At 40.3% G+C, this 21,078-nt stretch overlaps 1 protein-coding gene across 2 annotated transcripts; it reads right to left on the minus strand.

Moving 5' to 3' along the window:
• Nucleotides 1-787: 787 nt before the first annotated feature.
• kdm5ba (lysine (K)-specific demethylase 5Ba) lies at nucleotides 788-20,603 on the minus strand. Of its 2 annotated transcripts, none has more exons than XM_023287136.3 (27): nucleotides 20,295-20,603; nucleotides 15,802-15,879; nucleotides 15,293-15,415; nucleotides 14,994-15,164; nucleotides 14,241-14,366; nucleotides 12,735-12,828; nucleotides 12,523-12,620; nucleotides 12,252-12,410; nucleotides 11,993-12,112; nucleotides 10,647-10,805; nucleotides 10,025-10,206; nucleotides 9,736-9,898; nucleotides 9,417-9,536; nucleotides 8,827-9,021; nucleotides 7,871-8,052; nucleotides 7,298-7,422; nucleotides 7,033-7,183; nucleotides 6,560-6,680; nucleotides 5,977-6,332; nucleotides 5,159-5,297; nucleotides 4,876-5,055; nucleotides 4,624-4,782; nucleotides 2,976-3,395; nucleotides 2,736-2,826; nucleotides 2,466-2,644; nucleotides 2,078-2,341; nucleotides 788-1,904 (listed from the first exon to the last, which is right to left on the minus strand). In XM_023287136.3, exons 1-27 carry the CDS (start codon nucleotides 20,445-20,447, stop codon nucleotides 1,767-1,769), a joined length of 4,446 nt encoding a protein of 1,481 aa, XP_023142904.1. In that variant the 5' UTR covers nucleotides 20,448-20,603; the 3' UTR covers nucleotides 788-1,766. The 2 variants fall into 2 exon arrangements, with proteins under 2 accessions (XP_023142904.1, XP_023142903.1); XM_023287135.3 differs by having other exon boundaries at nucleotides 12,514-12,620.
• Between the last annotated feature and the right edge of the window lie 475 nt (nucleotides 20,604-21,078).

Raw genomic sequence — 21,078 nt, forward strand, 5'->3', positions numbered from 1 at the left:
CAAAGCACAGGGGGAAAAAAGCTCTTGAAATGTAAATCAGCAGATGGCAATGCTGCTCAGGATGTGAGAGTTTTTCTGTATTTGCATACATATGTTACTGAAGCCTAAGATCTTGTAAATGTGCAAAGTGAATGCATGATAGCTAAAGTACTTCATCAGTGATGTAAAGTTGAACATTATTCTGCAGGAAGTTGAAAGGAAGAAGGATACATGGATACAGATTGTTTAACTTTACAACTGTTTTACTGACGTTTTGACTGGAGGGGAGGTGCTGCCAAAATCTATGATGTTGGGAAACTTCATACATTGTCATTTCATTGATCACTGATTCATCTGTATTTGATCTATTCCTTGGATATTAGTATGGTACATACAAGTTTCCTTTCTAAATATGCAACTCCATTAGTTTTTTGCTTCTACAAAAGTGAAACAGGCTTGCAGCTCCCTGACTGGAAAGTGGCAAAGTGAAGCTGCAGAAATTTATTGTGAAATCATTTCTGAAAACTCTTCAGATCATTGGTCACCACTGTAAACACATTTGATAGAGTTGAAGTGACTTTGTGACCTCGCTTCATGTCCTGCTGTAACTGAAGTACTTCCAGGTGTCTTTGAAGTCTCCCACCTGCTCAAAAGATTCAAATTTTCTTCCGGTTTGGAGAATCCAATGAGGTCATAGGAACCAACTGAGGGGCCTCCTTTCAGTGGTTCTGCTGTGCCACATATTCCCTTTTCCAGCTTTTTGGCTTATATGTCTGGCATTCAGCACTGTGAGGACTGATGAGTCGGGTTGTATGGGAACAAACATTTTATTTTTATAATGCAAACTGCAACATATGAATTATATTATTTACTCAAAGGAGCAGGAAAAAAGGTCATATACCCGTGGCAAATAAATCACACAGTCTGTGTTAAATCTAAGTCCAACAAAATATTTTACCTCAACCATAAAGGGAAAATCCACCCTAAAATAAAATGTACATTCCTTGAATGTCGGACAGTTCATTCTCAGTTTGTGAGCATAATCAAGTCTCGCCCAACGCCAGGAACAAAGGATCCAGGACTTTTGTTTTCTTCTGCAGACAGCGCAAACGGGAAACCTGACTTCATATCAAAGTCAGTGATTTTTAAGGGATGTGAGCAAATTATCAGGTGCAAACAGTTGCACAATTTGGATCATTGATCCCTTTCTGTTTCGCAGTGTACACAAACGTTAAGTGAACTGTGTAATCACAGGATTCTTAATGTGAATTCTCCAGGGTTTTTGCTTCAGGAAGGCATTTATCAAAGTATTTCTATGCACAAATATAGCTCAGGTGAAAACTGAACCTCAATTAATCTGTTCAGCTATTGCTTAGATAAATAATATTTACTCTACAAGAGAAAGAAAAGTTTCACATTGTTCAGATGCATGTAAAAGAAAAAAAACTGTTCCAAAATGTCAAATTGACATTTTTTTGGTTGAAAAATCCCTGCGCTGTTGGTTCTTGAAACATTTTACCACATCTGCATCAAGTCTTGGAAAGTTTCAGAAAGGATTAGTTGATAGGCTGAAAAACCAGCCATGTGACAAAACAGTGACAGAAGTCTTTAGTAACTCTGGGGAAAAAAGGAAATAGCACCATGTTCACTGAGAGCAAGCCAGAAGGTAAAAGGGGAGAAGCCACAGGACACACAGAGTTCAGGTGTGCACTTAAGTGCCGCGGCTTGTTAACAAAAAAAACAAAAAAAAAAACAACTGCTGATCCTTCAACATCACTTTTTGGTCTTCATTCTCCTCTGTCATAGTCTGGCTGTGTGCAGCTTATGCAAATATAGTCCTCCTTCTCTGCTCGCTCAGCAGACAGTCCAACGCAGATCTGGTGGAACCACTGATTGCAGCTGCCGTCACATTGGACCCAGTTTACCTGAAACAAGCAAGATCAGTGGAAAAAAAAAAAAGTGTTTTATAGCATTTTCACTGTAACTTGTAAATCTGAGCACAGACAATAAGACAAGAACAAAATTTAGTTAAATATAAATATGGGATAAGATGAATACTCCAATAATGTATTATATGTTGCAGACTGATGAAACGAACCTCGTCACCCTCTGGCTCTCTGCACCACGGTGCTGCACACAGTGAATAGTCCTCTTCTGAATCTGAAAGAGCAGGATCAGACACTGTGTGTGAAGGAGAGCAATTTCTCTTCGACTCTTCACTGCTTTCTTTGCTTTTCTTGGGCTTCTTCTTGCGACACTTCTTGGCCTTCTCGCTGTGCTGAGAGTCAGAGCTTTCCTTGCGCCGCTTCGTCCTTTTGCTCTGACCGTTCACTGCCTCCTTTTTCAGACTGGACACTCCGTTCTACATACAAATTAAGAATTGAAAACTTGACTTAGTAAATGGTAAACAATAATGACAGCAAACATATGAGGTGTGACATGCAATGCTATCTAGAAGAGGTAAACTCAGCTGTGTTCGTGGTTACCTTGTGGTGGTAGGGGCTCGCTCTTGGAGACTGCTGGTCCTGCTCTGGGCTGGGGGTGCTACGTGAGGGCAGGGGGGCCAGTTTGTACAGCAGGTATCTGTACAGCTGCTCGGTCTCAGGCAGAGTGACCTGCAGCAGGAATCCCTCCACCATCAGCTCCTCCAGCTCAGGATCGAGTCCTGTAACAGATATGATGAGCATCAGTGAATTCAGAAAAGAACTAGAAGAGAGAATGCAGAGTGTGTTTACAGCAAAACCTTTAACACTGACCTTGGAGTGGAATAGAGTGATGCTCTGTATAAAACGATGAACCATTTATTTCCTGAGTCAGACATGAAGACATTCTGGGTCCGACTCTCCCCTGAAACAATAAAGAACAATCAATAGCTGTACAATACCATAAAGCATCACAACATCCTTAAATAAGTAAACAAGCCCTCTGATGCTAAACTATATTCCTAAGTCATAGGTCAGCTGTATGTACAGAGTTAGAACACGATTTGCACTGACCATCTCAGACACCTTCTCCAGCACTCCCTCTGTGCAGGCCTGCTGAACTTTGTGCTGCCACCGAACCGTCCTCTCAATGAGGAAGCGCAGAGCGTCTCCTTCTGGCAGGCGAACCCGAATCCTCTGCAGCGAAGCCAGCAGCGGCAGGACCTTGTCCAGAGGAGGTTTCCTCGACCGCTGGCAAAGCGGGCAAAGCCAGGCTTGGCCATACTCGATGTCTGTGGTTGTCGTGACACAGCCGCAGTGGAAAACGTCTCGACAGAGCTCACACTGCACCATGGCACCCGAAGGGGCCTTTTGGCAAACACAAACATTAAGTGCACAACAGTTTTCAGCAGGAAGAAGCTTGGACTCATTTGAAGCCCTCAGAGCCAGTAAGATCTCCATCTCTCTCTGTCGGACCTCTGCAAGAGCGGTCATCTGTGATGAGAAAAAAATTAGACAAAATTAAAAATAATCTTATTCTGCAGCTTGACACCAGATCATGTCTAGTTTTTTACTTGTGTATTTCACTTTAACATGCCTACATGCTTTTTCTGGCATGACTGACAAAACAGCAACTACGTTTCCCTGTTTCTTTTCTGAGACATTTTCCTCTTAGATTGTCATTGCTTTCTGCCTGCCATAAGACATTTTAGGATCATTTTTGCTCTTAATATGCTTCACAGGGAGCATTTGCTGTGAAGTTAAGAAAGCAGCCTTTTTAAACTTGTTTTAAAATGTGCTTATGTAATTTCTTTAGAGTGGAGAATTTAAATATTACAAATATACAACATTTTATCATTTGACAGTCAAACATGCTCCTGTCTCAGTCCCAGACAAAGAAGACTCAACACTATGATTAAAGACTTGTCACTCAATTCCGTTCATTGTCTGATTTATCTCTTAACAACATCTTTGTGACTGGATGTAAAACTTCCTGCTACAAATGCAGCCAGTAACATGACTCATTTCTAATTTGAATTTTCTGTTACTGTTAACGGCTGTCACCCCTCCCCGCCTCCTTTTCAAACGCACTCCAACAAAGTGAAAGTGTGAGACGAGAAGAAGTTGTGGCTGTCTGGGAGGAGATGACAGTCAGATCTTCTGTCATAATGTTTTGCTACTTAAACCACAAAGAGCTCATCAGCTAAACAGCCACCAAAAGAAAACATACAGCAGTGTATAAATTCTACAGAGCAATGTTTACTGAGACAGCTGGGACAATGGAAAGCATTTATTGACTTTTATTGAGAAAGGAAGCAAAAAGAAAGTAAAGTGTAGGGGACGCTACCAATATAATTATTGTATATTTCAGGGCACTGGTTTCAGGAGTGCAGTGCATTAGATACAACAACAGCGTGATCCATATTTTGGCCCAAGTGTATCATGCAGTGTGGTACTGGTCATGACTCAGTCTCACTCTGCCTAGGTCTGAGCCATGACTTAGTCTCAGCTTACTTGTTCTTAACTACAACACTATTTTGAGGTGACCATTCCAACAAGCGGATTTTTGAGTCACCCTTTAGACAGCACTTTTTTTGTAACGAACAACAGCAGTTTTTTCTAGCATCAAGGGAACTGTGCAACACACTGCTGGTCACAATCATGTGTTCTTCAACCCCAACTAGAATGTGATATAATTATGAGAAACAGAGATAATACTCACAGCAGAGGCAGAGTCCCTGCTGTCAGAGAGAGCTCTTTCAACGTCACATACAGAGTCCAGTTTTATTGATGCTTTTCTATTGACCTGCGAAGCTTCTTTCACTTTTTTATATCTTGACTTTTGGTGCCCGGAACCTACATCACATCTTGGGCAGAGGACCTGAAAATAAAGCAACAAACACAAATTATTTTTAACAGCCATACAGGGAAAACAGATACAAAACTAATAACACCATATATCACCTCTATTTACCTCGAGGAGAGAGAAAGGAGAGTTTTTCAGTAGGAATGTCTTTGCTGCGCTTTCCTTCCAGCTCTGAACGTCACTGACGAGGGCCTCCAGTCGACTCAGAGGGTCGAGCCTCACTGGCATGCCCTCTGCTCTGAGAACCAGCTCAGATAGGCTGTCCAGGACAGGAATACGTCCCCCAAGCTGCACATATGCATTAACAAGATTAGTAAATCACACTCAACCCTCTCTGTGTAAGTATAAAGCTCTGAAAACAATCCACATGGCCACAGTTTGTGTATTTCACCTGGAGTGTTTCAGCTTCATGAAGCCATTTCTTGGCCTTGCTGATGACGTCCTTCAGCTGCAAACAGTTGGGCAGATAAGCAGGGATGTTTTCTACTTCTTGTAGGGCAGCGTCAAGTGTTTCTATGCTGTGATAGGGCCTGTGGAGAGAAATGAGGTTTATTAAAAACAGTATATATTCAGGTTGTGCATACTTGTTGAAAACACAAGACAGAGCCATTCCAACAACAATTGTCCAAATTAAAAAAGAAAAAAAATATCAGATCATTTGAGTAAGTGGTCTCCGTGGAGCCATCAGTGGGTTAAGTACTGTCACAACACCATGATCCTCTTTATCCACCATGATCCAGCTCTGCAGACTTGGCACATTTCACTCTGTGCTGTCTAAACTTTAAGCTGATTTCACATTTTCACACTTCACAAAATAGGATTTCACAGTGGTTAAATGCAGACTTCATTGTATATTAATTAGGTTGTAATAAGCCCACAAGTGCAACCAACCTGGGATGTTTTTTAAATTCTGCTTAGTACCAGAAGTGTTTGTTTATTAAAGAGAAAAGCTTATCATAGCTTTCAGAGACCGACACTCAGAGCAAGTAAGAGGTAAGTGGGGTAGGGTGTTTGAATAACCATTTTTCATGACTCCAGATGTAGTTTATCATGTTTTATGTGGGAAATTAACACTTTATTCTGACACTATTGTTACAGAAGGAAAAAAACTAATATCTGGTCACAATCAAGTAAGCAACACTAGCTTTAGTGGAAAAAAAAAAAATCACAATGCAAGTGTCAAGACCCAGTGAAGCTCTGTTTCCTCACCTGGCCTCCATGAGGCTGAGCACTCTCTCCTCCCACTGCTCCGACACCGTCAGCAGCTCCTGCAGACGAGCCATAGCTCTCTCCACGGAGCTGTGAGGAGCCAGGCCCACACCCTGGTCTATCAGCCTTCTCATGGTGTCCAGACAGAGGCTGTCCGGCCGGCTGCTGGCTTGCTGCACGGCCTCCAGCCAGCGAGCCTGCTCCAGTCTCTCCCTCAGTAGAGGCAGCTGTGGCAACTCCACGTCCAGGCCCAGACTCACATCCAGCAGGTCCTGCAGCTCCAGCGGACTGGGTGACTCATCAGAGAGGAGACGTTCACTGCGCTGCTGGAAGTCATCGACCCGGGTCAACAGGTCCTGGAGGTCACATCGAACAAGCATTGGGAACTGACATATAAATACCACAACAAGCCTACTTTTTAGAACTTCACAGAACCAGAATGTCTGTATATGTGGTGTTGTGGGACTAGAGGAGTCTTTAATGTGAAAGAATGAGGGCACAGAGAAGTTTTCTTTGAAAAACTACCACATATCAAAGCTCTTCGCTTAATAATTCTGAAGATACGGAAAATGATCTCACTAACCTTGAGCAAAGGAGCCTGTCTGACGTTACACGGCAGATTGTCTAACTGTTGGACAAAGGACCTCAGCTCCTCCACCGTCAGTTCATTCTGGCTTTGAGATTTTCCTCCTCCAGAACGGTACCTGAAACACAGATTAAACTGCTTAACAGACCAGGAAACAAAATGAAAGTTGATCTTAAAATGGAGACCACTACCAGTAGATGAGCTCTAATCCTGCCTATAACAATACAATGGAATAAACTCACACTAAAACATACTGAAAAACTGTCATCAGAAAAAACAAGCTGGAGAACAATGGGAAGATAACATCGCTGATGCGCCATCATATAATTACGTGACATCTAATGTGATTTACTTTGACATAGATTGAACACGGCTGATGTTTATGGTGTATACTTGGTTCATTTTGATTTATAGCAACACAGCTGGATCCACAAGCAGTGCTGTATATGTCAGATCTATTTTTGTAGTACCTCGTCTGTCTCTTCCCATTGAGAAGCTGCTGTGCCATCACAGCCACTTTATCAGCCTCTAATGTGACTGTACGCAGCTGATCCAGAAGGCTGGTCTGAGGGAACGCCTTTGTTTCTGCTTGCTCCATTAGACTGTGAAGCTCCTCCAAACCTGACCAGAAAACAGAACAGATTCTTTGAGAGCAGATTCACAGACACTAAGTCGATGTTTAAATACATCCTTAAAATGACAGAAGTACAATAAAAGGATAGAAATTTTGTGCACCTCTTTTTTTGTTTCCTTTGTTCTCCACAATGTCCTGAACACTGGAAACCCAGTTTTTATAGGACTCTGCACGCAGCTTCACTGATGCCATGACGGGGTACAGCTCATCCAGTGCAAACTTGTAACTACAGGTAATAACACAAATATAGCCTGTGAATACATCATATCGATTTTGAGATTTTTACTTTCTAATATAAAGTTACATTCTCCCCTCCTTACGCCACAAGTTAAAATGCATTTTTGCTTCAATTTGCTGTAAATTAAAGGCAGCCAGGCTTTGTGAAATACTGTTAGATTGGGCAGTGGCTGTTAAAGAGAATAAATAGACAGAAAATCCAATAAAATAAATGTCTATAATTGAAATAATAAACAGCATTTTTGTACATGGAACACTGTAAATGGTTTCTGCAGTAAGAAAGGGGTTACAATTTGGGATAAACCTGGTGTAAGACTCTCTTAAAGCAAGACTTTAACGAAACAGGAGCAGATCCCTCATGACAGTGACAAATCAAAATTCACCACTTAAAATTCAGAGGTGAATATATTCAGCTGTTGTGGTTACTGAAGACTCACTGGAGTGTTAGGTTGCTATGAGGACAGGAGCAGAGGTCCTGGGCGTGGTACAGGCAAACCATCTTGTCAGGACTGCAGGCACAGGTGACACCAGACAGGTAGCAGGTGGTCCGACACTTGCAGCACTGCCGCTCCTCATCTGGGAGCACCTCGTAATCAACTTGTCGAGACTGCACCACACCCTGGGGACACAAATTCACAGTCATTAGAGCTGCTGCAGAGGAGACGCAGAAGCTAAATGTCACATCTGTGCAAACAACAAAAGTCCCCTCCTTTTAATCTCTAATTGTGATAAATATCTTCAAAAGGTTTAAGTTTTCAGATGACAAATCATTATGGGTATACAACTATCAAACTGTGAAACACCTGTTAATTTGTGAGCTTTGCTAGAAAATGCATTTCAGTCCAGTCAAAATACATGAATTCTCCTATTTTTCTGCATTTGTTTTTCTTCGAGGGTAGCTCTTAAGAGTTGCAGGTGTCTAATGCTGAAACCGACCACGCTAGTTATCCAGATGTCAAGTTGGTTATCATAATTTGTAATCATATATTGAAAATTAGGCCGTTTCTCTACGGGGGAATCTTGTACACAATAATTAGGAAAACATTTATTTCTTTGTTGTTTTTTTTTTTAAACAATTTGGAATTCAGCAGATATTCATGAAACTTTATAACTAAACTTCAAATTCAGATGGTTAGGAACAGCAAGTCTGAGACCATGGACTAAGGAAAATACACATAACCATATGCAATGACCGCTACATCCTGAAATAATTCATAAGCAATTTCTATCCCAACTGAAGAAGCCAAACAACTATTTGCACTCATTCTAGACCATGGCACGAGATAATTTCCTTTAATAACACACATTATTAGCAGCAGTTTTTATCATTGAACTAAATCTGCTGGACAAGCAAAAAATAAACTATAATAGATACAAAGACAGAGCAGTTCACCATTTTGTTAATCTTCTCTCGTAGTCCTTTCTCCTCGTCGATCATAATGGTCATCTCCTTCTGCACTGCTGACGCCAGGTCGACATCCATCATGTCTGCTTTAAGGGCCATGTTACAAATCATCTCATCATGGGAGAAGACACAGTATCTGCTCAGCTGGCGATAGTGCGTCACACAGTTACGACCAATGGGCATCTGTCAGAAAACATGGGAGAGTTTTAGAGCAAAAAGCCAAAAGAAATTATTGAAAAGTAACAACAATAACAAGTTTCTGTTTCTGAAATCCTTTTTTGCTACCTCGAGTCAGTGTTTAGGGACTGTAACACTGTGTTCAATCATGCTCAGTGAAGTATGTTAATAAATCGTTTTTAATCCCTTTTATTGTCTTCTGTCTGTTTTTAGCATACTGTAGATGGCATCACTGCAGCAAAATGTACTTCTCAGATAACTGAAAAGGCTCGAACAGAACTTCTATAAATATAACAACCGTTAAAACTGTTACAAAACTTTAGAGGCCAGTGCAGAGGAACCACATTTTACCCAGCCTGATCATAAAAATAATTGGGTGTTGCGCAAGCTGGTTTTCTTACCCAGTCCATGGTGCAGAAGTTGACAGCTTCAGCAAAGTTGAAACCCTGGTTGAATCCACTGTGGTAAGCTCTGGGGAAAGTGATGACAAATTCTCCTGCACACTGGTTGGTGCGATAGATCTAAAGTGGTAAATGGTTTTTAAAAAAAAGAGCAAGGGATAGTCTGTATTAAAATATGAAAACAGTATTCAGTAACAAAGTTGACAGGCTTATGTGTACTATTACAATTTATTTGCCATAGTGGTGTGCGATAATCACGTCAGGATAACAATCTACCGTTGTTTAATTAACAAAAGAGCATTAACAGTGAGCTGGTTACCGGGACGCCGTTGTTCATCAGTGTGTTTGGGTTCATGATGGTGACCAGCTGGTGAAGGAGGTCTGGCTGGGACTCGAACAGCTCAGGAGCCAATTTCTTCATGACTGACTCGAGGTGCTCTGCAGCATAGCCAGGAGCCCCATACCACGTCTTTGGCTCCCCCCTGCACATGTAGTCAGGTATTTTAGTGAAAAAACACTAAAAATAAATTACTGTGTATTTTAACAATCTATATTTTACAGGACTGAATTATATTAATAATAGCAGAGTTTACAGGGTGCATTCTTACCAGTGTAGATAGTTGATAGAGTAGCTCCAGTGGTCCTCAATATGCCAGCAGAAGGAGGAGAAGCACATGCCCACATACAGCCACGGTAACTTCATCCCACAGATGTCGGCTGTAATGTGAGTCAGCACTGAGGCATCGAGCACCGGCATGTTGTTCAAGTTCCAGCCGCTGCTCAGGTAATGCTGCAGGTCAGAGACAGGTCTCAACACTCCACTTAACCTCTCAGTCAGATGTAAACCAGAACATAAAACTGATCCTATCCAGTAACAAAAACACAGCATCAGTGCTGTTACTTTTCACAGTTGTAAAGAATGTTTTCTTTAGAAGATTTCTTCTTCAGGAAATATTGAAGGATATTTTGAAAATATTCAGAATATATTTTCTTAAAAATATTATTTATGTTTTCATAATTGATTTGAGGTGGTGGGCATGCTTTTAGACATTACCTGATGTATGAACATGAACATTTTTACTACTTTTCATTAAGTTTTAAAGAGAAAAAAACTATTAAAGCAATGTTCAAGTTCATTTACTTGGGTTAAAACATCAAACGACCCAGGATAATGAGTTTTCATTGTACAAAAGTGGCATACAGACTGAGTTCCCGACAGACATATTGTACCTCATCCTCAGGAGAGACTTCAAAATGGCCATTTGTCACAGGGAAACCACTCCCAAACTCCTTGGAGGCGATATCAGCCCCGTACTCCACAGTGACATCCTCTTCGATTGTGCTGACTAGACGCCAGAACTCCTTCTCCACCAGCTCAGTGGGAACCATCTACAAACACAACAAGCAATGTAGTAAACACAAATCTAAAAAACAAACACAGTAGTTGATAAACAGAGACTCACTTCTGCCATTACTGCGACTTATGGCAGTATTCCAATCAAAACTGTTGGACCAAAGACAACTGGACAAAATTTTCTGTTTCAAACCTGTGGTACATAAAGTTAGCTTTTCCCTGGCCCCCCCTCTCAAGCCAGATCCCTGACCTCTGACCTTTTCACCTCTCGCATTCATGAACACATTAAGAGTACCCCACAGGATGTGTGCGAGTAGGAGGATACAACACCTGATAACACAAAGTGCCACTTTCTGGAAATGTGTCAACAAGGCATTCCTTTGATGCAGACCAAAGCCATAAAATCAAGTAACCAAATCAAACAAAAAGCCGGTTTGTGGTTAGAGTGTAGCATTGTTATTTACGGATAGAATCTGGTAAGAAATACAAGAAAGGTCCTAATTTATTTACAGTGGTATCTGTGATAGAGGTGGGATTTAAGTTTGAAGACAAGAGTCAGCTCAACTGACCTATAACTAGTTTGGATATACTAATCTCTCTGGCCCTGAATTCTTATCTCTGCCTTTGGCCTGCTATGTTGCCCTTTTGCTTTACAGCCAAACCAACCACCTCTGCAAGCCTACACTGAACGACGTGACTGAAACAGGATCCAACTGTCATCATTTTCAACTGCAAGTTGCCAAATAAACCTCTAAACAACCTCTTAGGTTCACTGTGTTCTCCAAGGTCTTATTGTTGGAGATAATGGAATTCTTATCTCTGTAGGTGGTGGCATCCCTAAACAATCCCACACAGACACAGTAAATCAAAAACCAATAAGACTGCAACAATTACATTTATTTATTAACAGGTTGTCCTTGTAAATATCCCATATTGTGTCTCATATCTGTATGCATGTTCTAAATACACTTTCATATACACACTGAAGTTGTTATAAATTGTATGTGCGTCTGTTTATGCCTTAACATGACAGATGTGCTTCCAAGGAACTAAAAAGTTACTTTCATACACATATTTTTAACCCATTAAGCTGCTCACATCAGTGGATGGTAAAAACTAAGAACAGAATATAACTATTATTTAACAAGTGACTGAGGCAATATAAAAAAACACTGACAAAGCAAAATGGAAACCACTCAGTTAACAAACGATGCAAACTCACATGAACTGGCATGTTGAAATAATCAGATTTAAAGGAGTCTGCCATGTCTCCAAAAGCTTGGAGGGTGTAGCTCCTGGCTGCCTGTTCAAAGCCAAACGCAACAGGAGGTTTGCCACATTCCTGCAAAAAACAAAAAATGGAATATAAAGTTAAAACAACCTTTTGGGACTGTACTGTAAAGGTTTATGCCAAACTGGAGATTATACTCTAGTTCCCAATTATGAGCAGACTTCAGATCCCTGAGGGTGGAGCAGCTCACCTGAGCCAGGCATTTGGGGCATCTCCAGTCGCCTTTGGGAACATCATGGAGGGGAGGGATCAGACAGAAGATGTGATAGCTGTCGTCACAGCCATCACATAATAGTAGCCGGTCCTCAGCGCTTCCACTGCCACATACCAGGCACATATACTGGTCCACCTGAACAGACACAACAGCTGTGAGCTTTACAGTCCAGTTGCAACGCATAATAAATGTATCTGTTAAAACAATATTTGAATTACAATGATGTAAAAACATTTACTTTATTCACCAGAGGTTTGCTTATATTATTAAATACATTTTCTTCATATTTTCTTAGATCCTCGTGTTCAATGGGCTCCTTTTTCACTTCAGTCACTGCCATTCTCACTGAAAGGCAAGAGTGAAGATTCAGCAGAGGCTTTCAGAGACAATAATGTTGCTGCCAAAAACACATTTCTTTTTATTCATAAGTTTATCAGCATTGTTTGTCCGTTTTCTTACCAGGTTCTGGTTTGGCAACATACGTTCCCATTCTCCTCCTCAAATTGGGCCGATTCTCACAAACTTCTCCACGTTCACTTTTGACACAGCCTCTCTGGAGTGAGACAGAAAGATTGACAGAAAGAGAGTCAGTACTAAATGTTAGTGGGTCCTCAGAGAGTTATGAGGAATAAACTTTATGAGAACAAAAGTAATATGGGAAATACTGGCCTGATCACTAAAATGCAAAATGGTTACAGTCCACACTGAGGTCCGATGGTCTTTTGCCAAGTAAAATATATGTATATGACGTACACATCTTGTCTAAATAAATTTGCAATCTGTAGTAAGCCTACAGAAGTATCCCAAAATTTGGCATTCTACAACAAATCACATATTTTAACTGAATTTTGAAACTAAATGTAAAAAATACAGCCCTTGCAGCAAAAATTATTATGAGTTTTTCCTCATATAGTGATGCCTTTTTCTTCAATGAAATAAAAAAACAGCAGAATGTTTGGATGAAATCAGTAACTCTACCTCCCAGCCACTCTTTTATACAGACCATTTTATGGTGTGAGAGATCTCAGAACCTAAAGTGATCAGCAACAGATCTTAGGAGATCTTAAACTGCATGCACAGTGTAAGACCTCCCAACAGATTTTAGAGAAGTCAATGGGCTGTTGGTGGCCCCTCCAAAAGCTTCAGCTTACATCTCTTGAAGTAGCTCAAGGAAAACTTTGAGATCTTCTTTGGATCAGAGTCCCTTTTTACTTGACTGATAATTGCATCCAGAATTTGCTGTTATCTCTCTGTGTAATGTTTTCTGTGTCATAGGATGCCACTCTATTCCCAATCATGAAATATGGCATCCTTTTGTCTCAAAACCTCTGATGATGACTAGAGGAAAAAATAAAAATAAAAATCCATAATTGTAACTTCATCCATCTTGTTGTTTTGTTTCCAAAATGACTTTTGCTTATCCAGATGTTGGTTTCCTTAAGACAGAGTGCTGCAGGTATGATTCCTGCAGTCTCTTTGCAGACAAAAATATAATGTGCAATTTTATCTGGAAGGTTCCTTGGTCTTCGAGATATTGTTGAGACTTTCATAATTTTCCTTAGCTGCTGTTATTTACTGACATTTCAGTCTGTGGAAAATAGAAACTGGCAGCACTGTGTCTCATTATAGCCTTTCCCCTGCTCTGAAGGAACAATTACCTTCATTTTAGGTTTATAGTCAGTTGATTAGAGCAAACCATAGTTGTCTGGGTACCACAAAGTCAGTGAACTTATTAAACTCAGCAGTTAATTCCCAACGGCAACTACTGACCTGTGTAACAAGACCAAACAAGCTAACTGAAAGTTAACCAAAGCCTAACAAGTTAATGAAGTTTTGAGAACTCAAAGTGCATGGGTGTCCTAACTTTTGCATACACTTTTAATCTTGACTTGCAGTATATATTTCACAGAATGAATAAAACATGGTCCAGATTGCCATGTCAGAGAACAAAGAGAACAGACTCACTTCAGATCTCATCCGTTTAGCTCGGCGAGCAATGCTGCAGGTCTCCTGGGGCTGGACAGACTGCCGCTGTGGCAGGTCATGAGGGGTGTACTCCTTATCTTTAGTATCATTGGTCAAGGTGGCCTTCTGCAGAGTGAGGGAAGTAAGTGTGATGAGAAGAACACCAAATCAAACACTGAACAAACCTGGCTAAAGACTACGTGACACAAAATCCACAAAGCCTCCTAATGTAGCCACGAATCCCTATACTTAAAATAAAACAAAGGGGCACGTTCTCAACAATTTATTATTGCTGTTAACATAAACTAAATTTTTCTTCTTATTCTAAAAATAGCTAACATTGTTTCAACAATATAGATGGAACAAACTTTTTCGTGATTAAAAACAGAAAGATTTTAAATACCTAAAATGAGGACCTTAAAAATACAATCTTACAATGATCATATTTACCTTTCTGTATAACCTGCATATAAAAATGGATGCACTTAACGGTCAAAGTATAGATAGAATGCTGCTTTTTCCCTTGGAGTAAAGAGAGGACATTTAATAAAGGGAAAGAATAAAGCAATGGTAATTATGTTCTAAATTTGTCAAAATTTTCTCTGAAAAAAAACCAAAAAGAACCAATAACAGTATTGTTTGAGTACAGTATTGGTAAGAATAGTACTGCCAATAAAATCTTAAAGATGCCCATCCCTGCTGGCTCCCGCTGCTCTGCTACTGTGAAAAGAAAATAAAAGTGATGGGACATACGGGCAGATTGGCTCCAGTCTGGAAGAGGTTATATGGGTAGAGGATCCGCTCATAGTGTGCCCGCAGATGAGAGCCAATAGCTTTGCCTGGAGCAAAGCCCATCTTGACGGATATCTTAGTCCAGCGCCGCTCTCTGCAGACTGCATCGAAGCCTCCCTCTTCATTCACCAACTTGAAAAGGAAAAAATTATGTGTTCAAACTGTGCACTCATGAGTGAAACTCTGTAACATATCCACATGTAAATAAATGCAGATATGTAATAATATAGCAAGTACATAACTAGCAGGGACTTGCACACCTTATTCAGTTGATATAGATCTAAAATCTTTCTTTCCACATGAGGAATTTTCAGAGTGCAGCCTTGGAGCTCCCAGAATTTTGCTATTTGATCCAGGAAGTTGAGCTTAACTCTGGTCTGAGCCTACAAACAAGATGAAACAAGGTTTCAAACATTTCAATACTTAATGTGAATAGAAGAGAATAACAAAACAATCTGAGAAGTCTAAGCAACACTGACCTTTGTACACATGATGTCAACTGTTCAAAGGCCATTTTAGGAAAGCCACTAAAATGATCTACTTATCTTCCAACATTGTTTTCCAAGATTGATGCTTTATTTTTGTTTGAACTATTTTCTTATCTCTTAACAGATATTCTAAAGTTGTAACTGTAATAATCTGTTTTAAGGGGTGAACAAAGACAGATCTAGTGAAGCAATAATATGTATGTTTTAAAACCAGAATAAAATCATAAAATGACTAGCTAAACAGGATTTTCTCATTTCAAATACCACACTGGCACATGTACCTCCAGTTCATTGAGCCTTTGTATTCGTGGTGTGAATTTCAGTCTGTCAACATCACAGGCAAATGGTGGCTGCCAGTCCTGTGGAAAAAAACAAAACAACATCTAAGTATGCAAAATGAAACTGGCTTTTTTGGTGGTCACACTGAAATAAAACCTCATTAGATCAACTTTTGTCTGCAGGTTTGTCAATAGGTTTTAAAAGGTTACATCCTACACAAGGAGGCTCTCAGTGTATTGCACATTTTTGTTTTTTTGAAAACAATGAAACCATTAAAGGACCCAAACCAACCCTCTCTGTCCCTCTCAGCTCCCAGTCATTACTTCCAGGTCGAGATTTAGACGTACTGTATGCTTGTCAAATATTCATGACATTTTAGCACTGCAGCGTGGAGCACCAGAATGAGGCAAAAAAGACAACACACTGAGCTGGAAAAGCCACACAAAGGAGATTTATGCTTTACTGGAAGAGTTTTCAAACAATGTTTTCCTTGATAATGCAAGAGAAAAGATTTTAAGGATGATGAATAACTGGTTTCTTGAGAGGCCCAAGGACGCTCACAGCAACTAGTTTAACTTGTGACCATTTTCAACTCAGAATGACACACAGAGTGAGGAAAGATGAGCAATGACACAAAAATTAGAACCAAAACTTGAAAATGTCTTAAAATATATTTCATGATCCTTAAATAAAATTAAAAATAAAATTAAAAATTTCTCATTAATGTCAAGCCCCATTTGAAACACTGACACATCTAATATTAATGCACTTGCACACTGTTTTAAAACAAACCTACTCATGCTAGACCATGCAATTTCCTGCGAGACTAGAAAAAAGGGCGTCAGTGATGGCTCAAGAAGCAGCAGCATAATCTCAGTTTTACATCATTAAATGTGTGACACTACACTGCTTCAAGTGAGTGAGATATTTACAAATGAGAGGCAAACAGCATGTGAAATTCTGTCCTTGACTGTGATAGCAGAATGTGCTATTCTCTCCACCAAGAAGCTGATAATGGTAAACACTGTCAAAGAATGAGAAGATATTGTTCCTCAAGAGCTGCTATTAGTATGAACAGTGGTCTAAAACGTAGAGCTGAAATAACAGTTGTTTTTAGTCATCTTTGACCACGAAGAACAGACAGAAATGCTTATCCTGGAGATAAAGGTTTCAGGTTTCACATTTGCCCTTCACACGCAGTCACACAAGCATTCTTAGACAAACTCAGTGCATCAGCTGCACCATTTCCACCCCAATTCTGATGCATTCACAAACACATGAATCAATAAACCCTGAATGAATCTATGATCCGAAAGTGCGTACAGCTGCTCTCATACAGATTATATTTTGATTAATCTGACGACTATTTTCTTGATTATATTTTAGTCTATAAAATATGTGAAAACTGTGGAAAGTATCCAGTCAACTGTCTGTGCCCAGGGTCACATCTTCAAATGTTTTGTCTATTCCCTAGCCAAAAAATATACAGTAATATTAGACAGAGGGAAGAACAGAAGGAAAATGCAGGCATTTTTGATGATGAAATGACTTTAATAACACTAGTCGATTATAACGATAGACTACTGACTAATCACTGCAGGGTGGTTATATTTTCTTTTAGGATTCAGATTCTGAGCTCAACAGTGTGCTAAGGCTTTCTGAAAAACCAGGTCACATTATTAATACCAATGTAAATTTGATGACGTGGACGCACTGATAGCAGTATGTACATTTGCTCGCAATGTACATAAAATATTTTTGCACTTATTGAACAATTACAAAAAGCAATAACTACATCTTAGAGTGGATCCAGTCTCAGTCCATCATGATTTAATTTATTGTTGTTCAACCCAAACCACTGACACAGCTTCGTAATGAAAGGGCAATGTGCCAAATTAGCATTCAACATATGCAAACAGATCATGTGACCTGACTCAGCTGGGACTGGAAATTAGCCTAAGGTTCTTGATGTGACTAAAGCTGTAACACTCTAAATGTTTCTTAAAGTGGACAGAAACATAGAGTGTATTTTTGAGAGTAGCACTTTGTTTAGGTTTCAAAACCCACTGCTTGGAGTGTTACTGCAGGATTACTGTGGGCACTATAAAATGCTTCACTCAAGATTTACGGGGGCCTGGACAAGGCTTGTTTTCTTCTCAGGAGGGAAATGCTGGTCAGGGTAGGGGTAACAATAGCTGCATTACCACCTCTTTATCATATGCAGACAAAGTAGGATTAGACCAACAAAACGGTGGTCTACAAAACAAAAACAAGGATTTGGAATCATATGAAAGTACGCTGAGTTTTATTGACCATCCTTTTGACTACACCAGTTAAGGTTATAAGTGCATTTTTGGTCTCGACGTGACTAGCATTGCCCCAGTGCAAAATGACAAATATGTGTATTAAGAACTTAACCACAACCCGTCCTAACACATCACTAAAAATCCTCTGCGTGTGTGCTACAAACATCTACAGTCAAAACGTGACCTGTGTAAACCCCTGTAGGAAATTCTAACCGCATGCTGTGCACCCAGAAATCACTGATCAAAAACAGGTTGTGGTGCAATGTTTACTTCCGTTCCAAAAACTCACTCGTTTTGAACTGTTTGCGCTGGAGAAAAAGTCAAAAAAATGAAAGAAAAAGAAAGCTCAGGCTAGATGCTATCTTTAAACACAGGATCTCATGAGCAAACGGTGTGTACCTCTGCCAAACAAGCCCCCAGGAGCTCTCCTTTCACATGAACATACAAAACAAGTGTAAAAATTACACACTTAAAATTTGCCTTAGTAGAAATCCCCTCTCAAGAGCTCAGATTCCATCTGCTCAAGGATTTGTTTATTGTTTTTGATTTTTTTCTTTCTTTTTGGCCCACACACCACCCTGGAGCCAGATTTTGGTCTGAATGCTCAGATGAAACTGCTGGTGCATGCAGATAATTGTGCATACGCTGTGCAACGCAAATGACGGATTTAAACTTTAAAAAGAGACATTTATATACACCAGTGCACACTCAATGAACAGGCTGGGACTAAAATGCTCATGCACTGGTGAAAACAAAGAGTGCATTGCTAAATGGGCTCACCAACAGAATCTTATTTTACAATTCCATTTCAGGAGACCATCAGAGGCCTATCTTTGCTCAAACCTTCTCCTACTGCCTTCTTTTGTTTACATGAGCTGTGCATCTTGAGCCATTGGACCAGCAAACACTAAAAGCAGTCACCCCACCCACCCGTTTCTGACAACAATCCAGTCCCTTGTACCCCATCCCGTTGGGTTAAACCGTGTAAAATGGACTTTTGCAGCTTCCTAAGTTCTCCTAAACACGAGCACCACGCTATCTGATGGCTTACAGATCAAACAAACCATTTCCCGGCAACATCTCAATGGTTTTATACTGACAAAGGGGATATCTGCCAGATATTACGTCAGACATGGTAATATCATTTAATTTCAGCTGAATTTGCCCTTTATCTAATTTGCGTTAATGCATGGACACACCCTGGAATAAGGTCCCCACTCCCATCATATCTCAGAATTAGGGTCAGTGTGAAATGAAATTTCTACTCTGGTCCGTTTTGTGGGAGGATTTTCAACTATTATGTTTTTTTAAATTTTCTAAAATAAATATTTCCCTTCTGTGACGCTGGGGAGGTGTGGATTACGGCAGAATAATCCTCCAATGAGAAAAGAGGAATTAATATCAAAAACAATCGTTCGAGAGTTGCTCCCACAATAACGATATAAGATTATTCAGCAAGTCCAAAAATACTGGGGGAGAAAGATAGTCAAGAAAATCGTAATTAAAGTGGATAAAGATGATGAAACTGTGGTAGAAACGAGAAACAGAGTGTCCATTAAGCGCCGTGTTTGAGCGACCCTTTTCTCCATAAACAGTTGGTCACCGAGCACGTACGTTAGCCAGCGTTAGATGTCAGACAACTGCAGCTTTAAACGGGCCTGATTAACGCTAGCTACGTTACCTCACACTATCTAAATCCGTCAAATCCTATTGGGGGAAAAGTTGTGCTTTACATTTAACTAAATTGCTGAAAGGAAAAACGACTGACTGAAAAAATGTTTGCGAGTTATTTCCGTGCGCAGACTCCAGGAAGCACTTCATTCTGCGCTAACGTAAACAATTTACATTATATTTGCGCACAGGCAAACTTTAGCGTTTGAATTATTTTTAGAAAACGCCCTCTTCGAGTGGACTTTTGTCGTAAATAATTGTGTGACTGTTTGGGGGTCAAAACTTGGCCGGGACACAGATTTCCTCCTGAATGGCAGGTCTGTGAGAGCTTCCCTTGCCGTTGGAGCGAACTGAACACACTCCTGCTCGGGCTAGCTCACTATTCTACTCGGAGCCGCAATCCGCCATGTTGAAAGCTGTCTAAAAACACAACTTTGCCTGCTAAATTGTCCACAGCGGCCGACGCCAACACGCCGTGCAAACACCTCGAACAAAGACCAAGATGAAGAAACACTCACCGGCGGCGGTCGGATCTTGCAGATGCCAGTTTTCTCTGCAATTGGTCGTATTTTGTTGATGTACGCAAAAGGGTCGGCAAATTCCTCCCAGCTGGGCTCAAAAACGGGGCACTCCGGAGGAGGAATGAACTCATTCAGCTGCGGCTGAGTCATCGTTGCATCTTCGTTATGACTCGAGCTGAAATATTTTTGAAAGGGGTTCCTCACGCCGAAAATGCTCGCTTTGAACGACTGTCTTTCAGTTCATGTCCACTCTCCACTCATTGAACTCAAAGACGATTTCTCTAGTTGGAGACGAGCTGGTGACAGCTTCGGACTGTGCGCGTCCGCCTTACAAAGTAGACACCCACGAATGATTTAAACTACCGTCATTTATTTACATAATTCGGTGGTTACATCTCACGTGAAAACACACACGTTGGTAAAAATGCCAATACTGAATTTGTGTGAATTATTATTTCACTAAACCAGATGATGCGTATTCATATCAGAGGGAGTTAAATGGCTGTTGGGCTGTGCTGAGGCAGAAAAACGGCTTTATCGTTATTTCAGTCAACTTTAAAGCCGTTAAAAATAAAAGTAGAGTTTGTTCAGACAGTTCACACTTTGAGAACACGTAGTTTAGGATTTTATAGCTTATTGGTTCCATGGTTTCCTCACAGATGATTGCCCCTCTTATTGGATCTGTTCGATTATGGCACCTTCTGGTCAGGATGTTGAACTGGATTCAATCGGATTACAAATGAAGACGTGTGGCGGGTTGAGGCTCTTAACTCCGCCCGGC

The sequence above is a fragment of the Amphiprion ocellaris genome, chromosome 5, assembly GCF_022539595.1.
Source record: "Amphiprion ocellaris isolate individual 3 ecotype Okinawa chromosome 5, ASM2253959v1, whole genome shotgun sequence".
In the NCBI taxonomy this organism is placed as follows: Eukaryota; Metazoa; Chordata; class Actinopteri; family Pomacentridae; genus Amphiprion; species Amphiprion ocellaris.

Bases quoted from the DNA above. Each gene is read 5' to 3' on its own strand.
- kdm5ba (XM_023287135.3), bottom strand. From the start codon at position 20,447: ATGACTCAGCCGCAGCTGAATGAGTTCATTCCTCCTCCGGAGTGCCCC. The intron at 15,416-15,801 runs GTACATGTGCCA...TCTTGTTTGTAG, and splicing joins AAAGGCTCAATGAACTGGAG to GCTCAGACCAGAGTTAAGCT. The intron at 12,829-14,240 runs GTGAGTCTGTTC...GTCTCACTCCAG, and splicing joins CTAAACGGATGAGATCTGAA to AGAGGCTGTGTCAAAAGTGA.